Genomic DNA, 15,891 nt, shown 5'->3' on the forward strand with positions numbered 1-15,891 from the left:
GTGGTGAGCCGAGATTGCGCCATTGCACTCCAGCCTGGGTAACGAGCGAAACTCTGTCTCAAAAAAAAAAAAAATCAAACGCAATAAGCCTTTATATTCATTCATTCATTCAATAAATATTTATTTATTTAATTGTAGAAATAAATATTAAACTTTAATTGTGGAAATAAATATTAATTATAATGTGGTATGATAAAAGTATGTTATAGCTGTGTTTTTCATGCCACTATCAAAGAAGCTACCACCAATGTTTAAAAAAAAGAAGAGAATATGTCAGAGTATATAGCAATGGCCAGGCATGGTTGTTGATGTCTGTATTCCCAGCACTTTGGGAGGCCAAGCTGTGCAGGCCAGTTGAGGTCAGGAGTTCAAAACCAGCCAGGTCAACATGGTGAAACTCCGTCTCTACTAAAAATATACAAATTAGCCAGTTGTGGTGGTGGGCGCCTATAATCCTAGCTAAGGCAAGAAAACCGCTTGAACTGGGGGGGGCAGAGGTTGCAGTGGGCAAAGATGGCATCACTGCACTCCAGCCTGGGCAACAGAGTGAGACTGTGTCTTAAAAAATAAGAAATAGGCCGGGCATGGTGGCTCAAGCCTGTAATCCCAGAACTTTGGGAGGCCGAGGTGGGTGGATCACGAGGTCAGCAGATCGGGATCATCCTGGTCAACATGGTGAAACCCCGTCTCTACTAAAAATACAAAAAATTAGCTGGGCACGGTGGTGCGTGCCTGTAATCCCAGCTACTCGGGAGGCTGAGGCAGGAGAATTGCCTGAACCCAGGAGGCGGAGGTTGCGGTGAGCCGAGATTGCGCCATTGCACTCCAGCCTGGGTAACAAGAGGGAAACTCCGTCTCAAAAAAAAAAAAAAAAAAAAAAAAAAAAGAAATAAATAGCAATATAAATATTGCTTTATAAAATCATATTTTAATTATATAGTATATAATGTTTATTGGGTTGCAGTATAAAATAATTTTTTTTTTTTGAGACGGAGTTTCGCTGTTGTTACCCAGACTGGAGTGCAATGGCACGATCTCGGCTCACTGCAACCTCCGTCTTCTGGGTTCAAGCAATTCTCCTGCCTCAGCCTCCTGAGTAGCTGGGACTACAGGTGCGTACCACCATGCCCAGCTAATTTTTGTATTTTTAGTAGAGACAGGTTTTCATCTTGTTGACCAGGATGGTCTCAATCTCTTGACCTCGTTATCCACCCGCCTCGGCCTCCCAAAGTGCTGGGATTATAGGCGTGAGCCACCGCGCCCGGCCAAAATAATTTTTTTAATTGAGACAAAGTCTCACTTTGTTGTCCAGGCTGGGGTGCAGTGGTGCAATCTCGGCTCATACAACTTCTGCCACCTGGGTTCAAGCACTTCTCCTGTCTCAGCCTCCCAAGTAGCTGGGATCACAGACTTGTGCCACCATACCTGGCTAATTTTTGTGTGTCCAGTAGAGATGGGGTTTCACCATATTGGCCAGGCTGGTCTTGAACTCTTGACCTTAAGTGATCCGCCCACCTTGGCTTCCCAAAGTGCTGGGATAACAGATGTGAGCCACAATCCCCAGCCTGTAGTGTCCAAAGTGTGAGGTTGAGGAGAATTTGAGAGACAGAAGAGGAAGAGGTGATGCGATCACAGAGGCAGGGACTGGAGTGATGTGGTCTCAAGTTAAGGAATACTGACAGTCACCTGAAGCTGGAAGAGACACAGAATGGATCTTCCCCTCGAGCTTTCAGAGACAGCATGGTCCTACTGACCTTCATCTCAGACTCCTAGCCTCCAGAACTGCAAGAGAATACATTTCTGTTGTCTTCAGCCACCCAGTTTGTGGTAACTTGTTACAGCAGCCACAAGGAGCTAATATAATTATAAGGGGGGGGGGGACAACCTTACAGAGGTGAAACTTGGCAGATACCACCTTCTTCGTGTCATCAACATGAACATCATTTGTAATGAGACAAATTGAAATGGTGTGTCATCCAATGGTATGGAAAGAGAAGAATACAGCATCCCTTTATGATATTCCTACCAGAGAAGCATGGCCCAGATCCAATAAGGAGAAAACATCACACAACTCCACACTGAGGGCCCGTCCACACATTTGTACTCTTCAGCAGGATCAAGGTATGGAAAGTCAAGGAAAAACTGAGGAGCTCTTTCAGCCTAAAGGAGACTGAAGAGACGTAACAACTCAATGAAACGCTTGAACCTAGACTGGATCTTTTTCTTATAAAGAATATTATCAAGTCAATTGGTGCAACTTAAGTAAGGTGTGAAGGTCACGTGGAGGTAACATACCAATGCTAATTTCCTGATCTTGATGATAGATAGTATTTTGGTTATGCAGGAGAATGTCATTGTTGTAACAATTGTTGTATAATAATAATTGTTGTACAATTATGTTTAGCAATTATATACTAACGTTTTTAGGGGTTTGGGGGTATCTCTTCAGCAGCTTATTCTCAAATAGTTCGGGAAAAAAATGTTCATACTGTACTCGCAACTTTTTTGTGGTTTGTTTTTCAGATGGAGTCTTGTTCTGTTGCCCAGGCTAGAGTACAGTGGTGAGATTTTGGCTCACTGCACCCTCTGCCACCTGGGTTCAAGTGATTTTCCTGCCTCAGCCTCCCGAGTAGCTGGGACTACAGGTGCATGCCACCATGTGTGGCAATTTTTTGTATTTTTAGTAGAGACAGGGTTTCACTATGTTGGCCAGGCTGGTCTCAAACTCCTGACCTCAGGTGATCCACCCACCTCGGCCTCCCAAAGTGCTAGGATTACATGCGTGAGTCACCGTGCCTAGCCTGTACTTGAAACTTTTATGTGAGTTTGAAATCATTTCAAAAGAAAAAGAAAAACCATAAAGATTATTTTACATCTATGTAAGTAAGAACAATACCTAACATTTGAGTCAGATCACTGGCTTCATTCTCTCAGCAAACCAATGAGTAAGTCACCACTACTGCCTTCAATTTACACATAAGGAAACTGAGGCACTTTGATATTAATCATTTACCTGAGTTCACACAGCTTGGAAGTAATAAGCCAGGAATTAAACTAGCTGTCTGATTTTAGACCTTTTTCTCTTAACCAATGCACTATTCAATTTTATCATATTTAATTATTATATATATGTGTATGTATGTGTGTATGTGTGTATACATGGTCAGGCACACATAACAATATTTCAGTTAATGACAGATCACATAAATGACAGTTGTCTCATAAGATTATAATACTGTATATTATGTATAATACTATGCCTTTTCTATGTCTGGGTATGTTTAGATAGACTAGTAACACTATTACTATTGTGTTACAATTGCCTAGTATTCAGGACAGTAACATGCTGTAATGGTTCGTAGCTTAGGAGCAATAGAAAGTGTCATAGCCTAGATGTGTAGGAGGCTAGACCACCTAGGTTTTTGTAAGTACACTTTGCGATGCTTGCACAACAATGAAATTGCCCAGCAGTACGTTTCTCAGAATTTATCTCTGCTATTAAGTGACACATGACTGTGTATGTATTAGTCGAGGTTCTCCCAAGGAACAGAACCTATAGGATGAGGATGTGTGGGTATGGGTGTGGAGAAAGGGAGATACACACACACACACACGGGGAGAGAGAGAGAGAGAGAGAGACAAAGATAGAAAATGTGCAGAGTTGAAGAAGAGAATGGCTGCTGGGTTCAGGGACCATCCTTGACCTGTGGAATACCCTACTCTTCTCATAAACTTCCATTTTGTTTTTTTTAGACTGAGTTTCACTCTGTCAGCAGGCTGGAGTCAGCTGGAGCATCTTCTCAGCTCACTTCAACCTCCGCCTCCTGGGTTCAAGTGATTTTCCTGCTTCAGCCTCCTGAGTAGCTGGGATTACAGGCATGCGGCACCATGCCCAGCTAATTTTGTTGTATTTTTAGTAGACAGGGTTTCACCATGTTGGCCAGGCTGGTCTCAAACTCCTGACCTCGTGATCCCCACACCTTGGCCTCCCAAAGTGCTGGGATTACAGGTGTGAACCACCATGTGCAGCCAAAATTCCCATTTTCTTTCACACATGTTGAAGCCAACTTCCACTACTATAGTCAGACCTAATCAAGATGGCCACCTAGGCAACCCCACTCCGCCAGTTGCCTCCTCTGACACTGCTCTTAAACCCAACATGGCCACCAGCAGCCATCATGCCTGTGGTGACACCAGAGACAACAACCCAGGGTCTTTTTGCACAGACCTTTTGTTACTCTTGTTTCCACTAAAAAAGTGGAAAGTCTCTGGGAAAAAAGTGAAGCCTGATGGTTTATAAAACTGCTCTCGTACTTGTTTAGAAAAGTGAATTCAGTTTAGTTTATCTTCCTATCTCAACCTCATTGGTACTTATTATGTGTACAAATAAAAACTTCAGGGCAAGAATAAAAAGCCCCAAGAATTTGGGTCTAAAGCTTTGTATAGTGGTATTGTAACCCAATCTGTCCTCTGTTTTCCAGCTTGTTTAGACTGGATATTGGTTCTTCTAGATTTTTCTTTAATCCCTTCTTGTCCCTTCCCACAGACCCATCTCAGAAGGACAGCCAAGCTCCAGTATTTTTCCCTGAGGTTAAAAAAAGATCCACCCACATGTTCTCTGACATAGCTCTGGCTGTTTTCTCTCTCCTGTCTCTTTCTGTCTTCATGTTCTACAGCCTAGTCTGTATCTCCTCCATGTTCAGGCCTTTTCCCTCTTGTGCTCACCCAGAACATAGGCCTTCATCTTGCCTGTTTTCCTGAATGTTCATATTTATTTAAGGTCCACCTCTTCTATTAGACCATGAGCTCCATGGGGGAAAGAGAGACTATGCACCAACTTTTCCCCCAGCACCTTGAAGACCCTCACAGTCTGTTTACCTTAATACTATTCCCTCTGTCTGGAGGGCTCTTCTCTCTCAGTACAAATCTTTTCTAGTCTTTAAGCAAGACCCTTTCTAAAAAGCAGCTTCCATCTCTGCCTGGAAGAAATTTTGCAGGCCTCTGAATGTCTGATATACAGCCTTGCTTTCTACCTTGCATGAGGGACTACACTCACATCTTATCTTTCCTAGTATTTTGCAACTTTCTTGAGGACAAGAAAGTGTTTGGAGGCCCTGAAGCCAGTCTAGGTTTGAATCATGGGCCAGTCACCTGCCTATGGAGCGGTGTGATTCTGTACAAGCAATTTCACCTCTTTATAGTTCAGTTTTCCTTTTTTTCTTTATTTCTTTTTGAGACGGAGTTTTGCTCTTGTTGCCCAGACTGGAGTGCAGTGGCATGACCTTGGCTCACTGCAACCTCCTGCTCCTGGGTTCAAGCAATTCTCCTGCCTCAGCCTCCCGAGTAGCTGGGGTTACAAGTGCCCGCCACCACGCCCAGCTAATTTTTGTATTTTTAGTAAAGATGGGGTTTCATCATGTTGGCCAGGCTGGTTTCCAGTTTTCAACCACAGACACAGGGACTGGTTCTCTGATGGCACAATTTGAGAGAGCTATTTTGGGTGTGAGTGTCTTTTGCCTACATCTACCACCTAGGATCAGGATCAAAGCCACTGTCTTTTAAGAGGGTCAATAGTGTAATGGCTGTGTCCAAACTTGCATCTTCTAACACCAAACAATAACCGTCTTCCCTTCCTCCCTCCCTCCTTCTTCCTTCCTTTCTCCCTTTCTCCCTTCCTCTCTCCGTCATTCTCTCCCCTCCTTCCTTCCATGACTTTGTGCTGTGCTGGATTTTAGGAAGAGGTGGAACAACTCTTCCCCTCCTCTCTCCTTCCACCCCTCCCCTCCCCTCCCTCCCCTCCCCTCCCACCCCTCCCCTCCCCTCCCTTCCCCTCCCCTCCCCTTCCACCCCTCCCCTCCCTTCCCTTCCACCCCTTCCCTCCCTTCCCTCCCCTTCCCTCCCTTCTCCTCCCCTCCCCTCCCCTCTCTTCCCTTCCTTTCTTCCTTCCTTCCTTTCTTTTTTTTTTTTTTTGATGGAGTCTCACTCTGTTGCTCCCAGGCTGGAGTACAGTGGCGCAGTCCTGTCTCACTGCAACCTCAGACTCCCGGGTTCAAGCGATTCTCCTGCCTCAGCCTCATGAGTAGCTAGGTTTACAGGTGCTTGTCACCAGGCCCGGCTCATGTTTTTTTTTGTAATTTTAGTAGAGACCGGTTTTGCCATGTTGGTCGGGCTGATCTCAAACTCCTGACCTCATGTGATCTGCTCACCTTAGACTCCCAAAGTGTTGGGATTACAGGTCTGAGCCACCGTGTCCGGGCAGTACCTTTTCTTTTAAAAGGTCACACAGATTAAGAGTATAAAAATGTCCACAAACTGGCTGGGAGCTAGATGTTTTAGGTTCTGGGTTCTAGTGCTGTCTTGCCAGACTCGCTGTTTATGACACAGCTTTTCCTCTTGTAAAATGTCAGGCGCATTCTGAACGCGAAGTGTACACACTGAATTGTCACAGCAACTGCATAGCGCATCAGTACCGGTGCCTTCATCGTACAGATGGGGAAAATGAAGCTCAGAGAGGCGAAGTAAATAGCTTAAGGTCACACAGAGAGCAAATTGCAGGGATTCAAAGCCTGCGAGTCCGCCTGCAACCCTCTCTCCTGACTGTCCAGTCTTCAGCGCCGCGGAGGGTAGACGGGCTGTGAGACTCCAGCAGCCGCCGGCACACAGCCGCGCCTTTACGTCACGCCTCCGCCGCGCACGCGCTCTCGGGCTCTGGGTCGGGGCGCGCGGCGGGAGCGAGGACGGCGGCGGGGAGCGTGTGCGCAGTGACGTGCGGGGCGCCATGTTGGAGGGTTGGTGGTAGCGGCTTGGGGAGGTGCTCGCTAAGTCGGTTTCGCTCTCTCGCACGCTTCCCCCGGCTCCCTTCGTTCCCCCCCCGGTCGCCTGCGTGCCGGAGTGTGTGCGAGGGAGGGGGAGGGCGTCGGGGGGGTGGGGGGAGGCGTTCCGGTCCCCAGGAGACCTGCGGAGGGAGGCGGAGGCTGTGAGGGACTCCGGGAAGCCATGGACGTCGAGAGGCTCCAGGAGGCGCTGAAAGGTGGGGTAGCTGCCCCCTCTCCATTCCTCATCTTCTCCGGCCCTCTCTTCTCTCCTTTCAGGGCAGGTGGCCCCGAGGGCCAGGGTCGGGGCCGGGCGCGGAGTGGGGAGCGCGCTTCCCGGGCTCCCATCCCCCTCCGCCTCCCCAGGGGCGGGGAGCCCTTTGGGCAGCTCTCTCCCGCCCGGCACTGGCTTTGTGTCGGCCGCCGGCGTCTGGGCTGGGGGAGGGGAGCCGGGAAGCTCATGCGGGGCCCCAGTCCTTCTCCCATCGGTTCGGGGAACGAGTGGCTGGCCCGCAGACCCCTCCCTCCCAGGCAGCCTCTTTTCTCCGCCAGGCCACTCGAACGCCAGGCGTTGTGGTGGGAGAAAAAGTAAAAGGTTGGTTGCGAGGGCTGGGGGTGGCACCGCAACTTTTAAGTTGTCTCAGGATGCTTTTTTCGGGGCTTTGGGAGTCATCCTTCCGCGCCCTAATTTCAAGGTGTTTGCCTTCACTGTTCTTGATTGCACGACTTCAACGCAACAGGCTTGAGAACAGTGAATTTCAAACTTCGAGTAGAGAGATTTCAGCGTTTTGAGAATTATTCCTTGACATGCAGAATCATTTGGGGACGGCTACTTGGGGTAGTTGTTGGTTCTTGAAAAGGCAGATTTATGGACTAAGATGAACAATTGGTGGGAGTCTGGGTCTCTGGATTTTTATTTTCACTGGATTTCCAGATTAATGTGATCCTGGTGTTCCCCCGGACCACACTTCGAGAACCTTGGGTTAAAAATAAAAATGGTTTGTTAAGTTGAGTGCCCCCTTTAGGAGGATTCTTGTTTTCTGTAAAAAGGGTGCCATGTTGGAAGTAGAACTTGGAGGGTTGAGGTGGTTATTTGGTTGAGAGGCCTTATTTTTATTTTTTATTTAATTGCTTCTTAATAAGGGAAAGGACTGGGAGGGAAGTTTGTTTTTACAGGGCTTTTGAGAAAACTGATAACTTTTTTTTTTCTTCCTTTATCTAGATTTTGAGAAGAGGGGGAAAAAGGAAGTTTGTCCTGTCCTGGATCAGTTTCTTTGTCATGTAGCCAAGACTGGTGAAACAATGTGAGTTGAAAACCCGCATTGGTTGTTACAGACCAGTGCATTATTCAGAATTGCTTATGAAAGGAAAAAAAGTGTATTTTGGGATAATTAATCATTCTAAATTGTAGAAGACCTGGTCATTTAAATAATTTATATATAAATTTACATTTAAAGAACGTATATCTTTACACATGCTCTGTAATGGATTTTAAAAACGTGTGTATGTTAAAATTTTCTTTATGTATAAATTTACACTTAACATATTCCTTATTTATACATGCTCTGTAATGGATGTTAAAAACGTGTGTATGTTAAAATTTTCTTTATATTCTAGGCTTTGGCATACTTAGGGAACGTATCAGTCTGAAAGAGCCAGAAAAAGGAAGAATGCCTATTCCATTATGACCCTTTTTGGCTTATTTGACAAATAGACTTATTCCCAGAATTTTGTGGCTTTGATTCTATTTGAGTCTTGGTGGTATTTTCTCATACTGTCCTGTGTCCAGCCTTTTTTTTTTTTTTTGGTCATATTTGCATATGTGGGTGTGTTTGAAATGTCACTTCTGTTTATCATGTTGAGGACTCTGATTGTCTGGCAAATTCCAGATGCTACAGTTTTGACTGTCCTATAAACTTCCTAGGATAGCTAACTTGTTACATATGCTCAGCATTTTATTAAGCTTGTTTCCAAATGTTGTGAATCTGAAACTTAAAAAAGTTAGGGGTGTGTTCAAAAGAAACATTCCAGGTCATTGTTTTTTAGTTTTTGTGGTAGGACATAGACTGGCTAAGTTTATTTGTAGAGGACAGTGCATCTTTGATGACTTCTTTTTGTAGTCTTTGGGTGGGAGCTGGGGGAGCCGGAAAGGGGTAAGTTTCTTTGGGTTCAATGTTAGTAAGTGGGTTATCTGCCTAGTATGATTGTAGCTTTCAGCAAGTATTGTGTAATTTCTCTGGCTTTATTATTAGCAGCTGTTCATTTCTCACAAGATTTGCTTATAGTTGTAGTCTAGTCTTTTAACAACTAGCCTGATTTTAGAAAGAAAAAAACCTGTGCTGCCTCCGTGCTTGATTTAATGATCATGTCTACGAACTGAATCTCCTTAGTTTTCTGTTAAAATATACCAGTCATCTTGAGAACCTGACTGTGATGTGTTCAGTCTTGCGTTTCTATTTATTACATTAAAAAATTAGACCTTCCTGGGCAGGGGGAGTCATTTTTACTTTCGAATTATAGTCTCTCATAGACCATCTTGATTTAAAACAAATTAATGTAAAACTGTTATTTTGTGCTTAAATAGATAAGGCTAAAAAATGACCGATGCCATCTTTCAAAAATAAATTAATCCCTAAAACAAATGCGTAGACTGCCAGTATTCCTCTTGAATTGCTAGTTGGCTCGGACTTAGTCTTGTCAACAATGTCAAGCCAAATAGCATTTTGCTTTTGGGTGTGTTTTGATAAACAAGATTATATCAAACTATTTGGAGATGAGTACTTAAAATCTCTTATTCAGTTTATCAGGTTTGTACACACTGCTTTCCCTTTTTGATAAAATACATTGCCTATAACTGTATGAATAGTTGAAAGCTTCTAAAAGCTAGCTTTTTAATATCCTGTCTTAATGGAACACCAAGTGGCTGGGGAAATACCTGATTTTTTTTTTTTGGACAGTTATTTTATCCTGGTAGAGGAGAACTTAAAATTCTCTACTCCCGCCCCATGTTAGGTGTTTATATATTCATTAAGTATGTTTTATACTGAAATGATTGGTGTACTTAGATTCTCATATTCAATGGAATTTGGAAAATATATTTTTTTATGTAAGCAACCAGTGTTTACGCATTTTGCTTTAAGCTTTATTTTTATCAATATGGCATACCTTTGATACTGAAATTTGCAGAATTTCTATTAGCCATTTATGGCTAAATTAAGCTTTGTCTAGTATGTGAGAATTTAAGAAGAGAATGAAAATTTAAAGAATAGCAGTTTAGACCTTTGTCATGTTTTAGGTTGGGTGGACTGCTTAAGATAAGCATTTCCACCGGATGTGGTGGCTCACCCCTGTATCTCAGCACTTTGGGAAACAGAATCACTTGAGCTCAGGACAAAAAATTTAAAAATATCTGGGCATGTTAGTACATGCTTTTAGTCCCAGCTACTCCAAGGCTCAGGCAGGAGGATTGCTGGAACCTGGGAGGTTGAGGCCGCAGTGAGCCATGATGGTGCAACTGTACTACAGCCTGAGTGACAGAGTGAGACCCTGTCTAAAAAAAAAAGTCATAGTTCTGGTTTTATTTTCCCTGATGCATTATAACAAGAAAGCATTAACAGAAATAACACATGAAACTGTTTATGGATCAAAATTATTGACCCCCTATTTTTCTTTTCAAAAAAAGTTTGATTGGACACTTTTTGTTTTAGCTTTAGAGAGGTTTTAGAATTGTAAGTGTAGGCTTTTACAATGGAGGAGGTTGTGGGAAAAATGGAGGGGGTTGTAGGAAAATTTGAACAGTTTTACTTCTTAGTCTGTTAAAATTACCTGTAAACACTGATGTAGGAAGTGAGGAAAAAAACGCCAAGACATACTGAATTGATATGAAGAGGGAAATTATATAGGTATATAACTAAAATAATCCCTAAATGAATTGTTTCTGGCCACTTCAAAAAATTGTATGTTGGAAAGATTACTTTCACCCGAAAATGGGACATTTTCTGGAGCAGTGTCTTTTGAAGGTAACGGAGTTTCTGACATCATGCTAAATATATAGTATGTGTTGAATAAACAGGAGCATATGGTGTGTTTCAATTATGAATTTAAACATTTGATGGGTTTCAGTCATGGATTTAAATGTATTTGATGGGCATGAGTTGCAGTTATTATCCTTTTTGATGGTCAAGTTGTCTCCCATTTGGCCAGTGGTAGCCTTTTTCAGTTGGCTCCAGAGTCCTTTTGACATAACCTTAGTAGTGTTTGACAGTAACCTTACTCTCAGGTATGAGGATATGTTCCATACTCATTTCCTGCCCAAATGTGAACCAGGTGTTTCTCAAGAAGAACTGCCTTTTAGTGGAAATGGTATTTCAAGACTACAATCCTGGTGGCAGAGATGTTTGTTATTACTCAACTAGATAAAATACTAAGACTTGCAATTCAGAATAGAGAATACCGTGTTTAATAAAATTATTATTATTATTATTTTTTGAGACAGAGTTTTGCTGTTGTTACCCAGACTGGAGTGCAATGGCACAATCTCGGCTCACCGCAACCTCCGCCTTCTGGGTTCAAGCAATTCTCCTGCCTCAGCCTCCCGAGTAGCTGGGACTAAAGGTGCGCACCTCCATGCTCAGCTAATTTTTGTATTTTTAGTAGAGACGGGGTTTCACCTCGTTGACCAGGATGGTCTCAATCTCTTGAACTCGTGAGCCACCGCGCCTGGCTTAAAATTACTATTTTTTTAGATACTCATATAATGTACTGGCCAAATGCGGTGATTGATGCCTGTGATCCCAGAACTTTGAGAGGCTGAGGCAGGTAGCCCAGGGTTGCTTGAGCCCAGGTGTTCGAGAACCGGCCTGGGCCACATGGTAAAATCGTCTCTACAGAAAATGCAAAAAAATTGGCCAAATGTGGTGGCATGTGCCTGTAGTCTCAGCTATTCCTAGAGATGAGGAGGTGGTGAGAGGATCACCTGAGCCTGGGAGGTTGATGCCTCAGTGAGCCGTGATTGTGCCACTGCACTCCAGTCTGGGCAACAGAGTGAGACCTTGTCTCAAACACATACACGCGTGTGCACACACACACTTACATAATTCACCATCTTTACCATATTTTTAAGTGCACAGTTTGGTGGTACTAAATACTTGTGTATTCTTTTTTCCCCCTTTTATCTCCCCCATCCGTTGCCCAGTCTCTAGTAATCTCCTGTCTTAGAGTCTTTGTGAGATCCACTTTTTGAGCTCCCATGTGAAAATGTGATGTTTGTCTTTCTGTGCTTGACTTACTTAACATAATGTCTGCAGTTCCATCCATGTTGCTGCAAATGACAGGATTTAATTTTTTTTATGGCTGGATAATATGCCACATTTTCTTATCTATTGATGGGAACTCAGGTTGGTTCCTGTTTTAAAAAATATATTTTTGGGGTAGGGTCTTGTTGTCATCCAGGATTTAGTGCATTAGCTTAGTCATAGCTCACTGTCACCTCAAACTCCTAGAGGCTGGAGGGACCCTCTTGGCTTAGCCTCCTGAATAGCTGGGCTGTACACATAGGATACATGCCACCATGTCTGGCTAATTTGTAAAATTTTTTTTTGTAGAAACAAGGTCTTATTATGTTGCCTAGGCTTATCTCCAACTCCTGGTCTCAAGCAATCCTCCCAAAGTGCTAAGATTACAAGGCATGGAGCCATTGCACTGAGCTGGTTTCATATTTTGGCTGTTGTGAATAGTGCTGCAATAAACATGGAAGTGCAGAGGGTTTTCAATTAACTTCTTGCATACCAAAAATGCTGGTTCTCAGGAACACAGGCAGGGGATGATAGAATCAGGATGTCTTGTAATTACCGACTCTAATAACCAAGATTACACATCAGAAAGTCTGAAATAATAATACAAATATTACTGCCACCAATGTAATTACTAGGAATGTTAACATTTTTTACATATGCTCTCCCAATTTCTAGCCCCCATTTAAAAAAAGTTGTTCTATATACATTGTCTGAGCATATTGCTGTTACATAACTTTCCCTTTTGTTTTTTTGAAATAGAGTCTTTCTCTGTTGCCCAGGTTGGTGTGCAGTGGCACCATCATAGCTCACTGCAACCTCTGCCTCTTGGGTTCAAGCGATTCTTGTGCCTCAGCCTCCCAAGTAGCTGAGATTACTGGCGTGTGCTACCATTGCCTGGCTGATTTTTGTGTTTTTAGTAGAGGTGTTTAGTAGAGGTTTTCACCATGTTAACCAGGCTGCTCTCCAACTCCTGGCTTCAAGTCATCCTCCTGCCTCTGCCTCCCAGAGTGCTGGGATTACAGGCATGAGTCACCACCCCAGCCGACTTTCCCTGTTATCTGTCAATCTTAATTTTACACTAGTTAGATCTTTCATGCCCACAGTCAGTCCTTATGTCATTGTCATTGTATTGTCTCTGTCTCTGGTCAGTTTGGTTGTCTGGATGAAGCTTGTTGTCTAATAGATTATTGAGAAGGGGCTTATTGAAACTATTTCTGGAGTATTTTTTGTGTGTGTTTGCTTTGTTTTTTTGAGGCAGAGTCTTGCTCTGTTGCCCAGGCTGAAGTGCAGTGGCGCCATCTCAGCTTACTGCAATCTCTGCCTCCCGGTTCAAGTGATTTTTCTGCCTCAGCCCCCCGAGTAGCTGGAATTACAGGTGAACGCCACCATGACCGGCTAATCTTTTGTATTTTTAGTTGAGACAGGGTTTCGCCATGTTGGCCAGGCTGGTCTCAAACTCCTGACTTCAAGTGATCTGCCTACCTTGGCCTCCCAAAGTGCTGAGATGACAGGCGTGAGCCGCTGTGTCCGGCCTGGAGTTCTTATGTTATGTCTTATATGTTATCTGCCCTTTATTTATTTTTTTTTGTTTTTTTGGCCCCCACCTTTTTTGTGGAGAATGGGGTCTCTCTGTATTGCCCAGGCAGGCCTCAAACTCCTGGGCTCAAGCTATCCTCGCACCTCTGTCTCCCTAAGAGCTGGGATCATAGGCATGAATCACCATGCCTGGCATGTACCTTTTATGCTTAAAGGCCACTTTGGCTGGAAATAAAATATTTGGTTTACATTTTCTATCCTTGAGTATCTTAAGTTTGTTAATTCTCTTGTTTTCCTCGATAAAACTGTTAAAATCTATTCATTTTTGAGACAGTCTCACCTCAGCCTTCCAAGTAGCTGGGATTACAGGCACATGCTGCCATGACTGGCTAATTTTTGTGTTTTCTGTAGAGATGGGGTTTCATCATGTTTTTAACCATCTTTTTAGGTTGGTCTCCTGAGCTTGAACTCCTGAGCTCAAACTATCTTCCCACTTTGTAGGCCTCTTAAAGTGCTGGGATTACAGAGGTGTTACCATGCCTGGCAAGCTGTTAACATCTGATGATGGTATTTTTTTACCTTACTAACTGTCCACTCTTTTTGCCTACCTTCCTAAAAGATTTTTTTTCTTTAAAATACAGATGATAGTATTTTTTTACCTTACTAACTGTTCACTCTTTTTGCCTACCTTCCTAAAAGATTTTTTTTTCTTTAAAATACAGAAAAAATAAAAATTTTCTTTTTATTTTTTTAGTCGGGAGTCTTGCTCTGTCGCCCAGGGTGGAGTGCAATGGCGTGATCTTTGGCTCACTGCAACCTCCGCTTCTCAGGTTCAAGCAATTCTCCTGCCTCAGCCTCCTAAGTAGCTGGGATTACAGGCACCTGCCACCAAGCCCAGCTAAGTTTTGTATTTTTATTAAGGACGGGGTTTCACGATATCAACCAGGCTGTTCTCAAACTCCTGACCTCGCGATCTGCCCCTCTTGGCCTTCCCAAAGGGCTGTGATTGCGGGTGTGAGCCACTGCGACTGGCCAAAATACAGTCGTTTTTTTAGACTAGATATTTAAAAACATTTTGAAAATACATGTTGCATATTTTGAAGTCACTGTACGCAGGTATATGGTGTGGTCTTTTTTTTTTAATCCACCTATCTGCACACTGGTAGTGTAGTCTTTCAATATGAATTTTTACATTTTTCAAAAGTATTAAATATTTCAAGACAGTGATTGTTGAATTATTTTCTGGTGTTTTTGTGGGGGAAGGGAGGGAGACTATATTGCTGCGTCTTTGCACATCTTCAGTACTTGTCATTTTGTCTTAATTTCTTTTTTTGAGTCATTTTTTAAAAAGCAGTGTTATTGAGGTATAATTGATATACAATACACTGTATTTATTGAAAATGTATAGGTTGCTAAGCTTTGACATCTACACTCAGGAAACCACAAGAGTAATGATTGTGAACATATTCATTCATTATTTCCAGAAGTTTCCTTATGCCCCATTGTCATCTTCCCTCCCTGCGGGTGCTCCCTTTCCTCCAAGCAACTTTTTGTCAATGTAGATTAGTTCCTGAGTTCTAGAATTTTATGTAAATGAAATCCTAATAGTGGGATTCTTTGGCTACTTCTATTCAACATAGTTTTCATTTCTTTTTATTTCTGAGTAGATTCACTGTATGAATAAGCCACATTTTTTTTTTTCCTTTTTGAGATGGAGTCTCCCTCTGTCACCTGGGCTGGAATGCAGTGGCTCAATCTTGGCTCACTGCAATTTCTGTCTCCAGGCTTCAAGCTATTCTGCCTCCGTCTCCCAAGTAGCTGGGACCATAGGTGCATGCCACTATGCCTGACAATTTTGTATTTTTAGTAGAGACAGGGTTTCTCCATGTTGGAGAACTCCCAGCCTCAGGTGATCTGCCTGCCTCAGCCTCCCAAAGTGCTGGGATTACAGGCGTGAGCCACCACACCTGGCCTTAATTTGTGTTTTTCTAATGACATGACATTGAACATCTTTTCATATGTTCATTTGCCATCTGTGTGTCTTTAGTAAAGTGATTGTTCAAATCTTCACTGATTTTAAAATTGGGTTGTTTGTGGTTTTGAGAGTTCTTTCTATATTCTGGATTCAGGGTCTTTATCTGACATGATAGGCAAGTATTTGCTACCACTTTGTGCCTTGTGTCTTTGTTCTCTTGCCAGTGTCTTTTGAAGAGAAAATTTAAATCTATTTTGATGTTTTAGAAATATCT

At 43.0% G+C, this 15,891-nt stretch overlaps 1 protein-coding gene across 3 annotated transcripts in view; it reads left to right on the forward strand.

Moving 5' to 3' along the window:
* The first annotated feature begins 6,760 nt into the window (after window positions 1-6,760).
* Window positions 6,761-15,891, forward strand: part of PPP4R2 (protein phosphatase 4 regulatory subunit 2) — a 73,865-nt gene continuing 64,734 nt past the window's right edge. For 2 of the 3 annotated variants that reach the window (XM_003734878.6, XM_035276111.3), the window contains exons 1-2: window positions 6,761-7,030; window positions 8,035-8,116. In XM_003734878.6, coding sequence (XP_003734926.1) covers window positions 6,997-7,030; window positions 8,035-8,116 — 116 coding nt within the window. In that variant the 5' untranslated portion in view covers window positions 6,761-6,996. Of the gene's footprint in view, window positions 7,031-7,219; window positions 7,408-8,034; window positions 8,117-15,891 lie in introns of those variants that run through there. The other variant, XM_054245873.2, reaches the window with a different exon arrangement.

This window comes from Callithrix jacchus, chromosome 15 (assembly GCF_049354715.1).
Source record: "Callithrix jacchus isolate 240 chromosome 15, calJac240_pri, whole genome shotgun sequence".
NCBI classification, from domain to species: domain Eukaryota; kingdom Metazoa; phylum Chordata; class Mammalia; order Primates; family Cebidae; genus Callithrix; species Callithrix jacchus.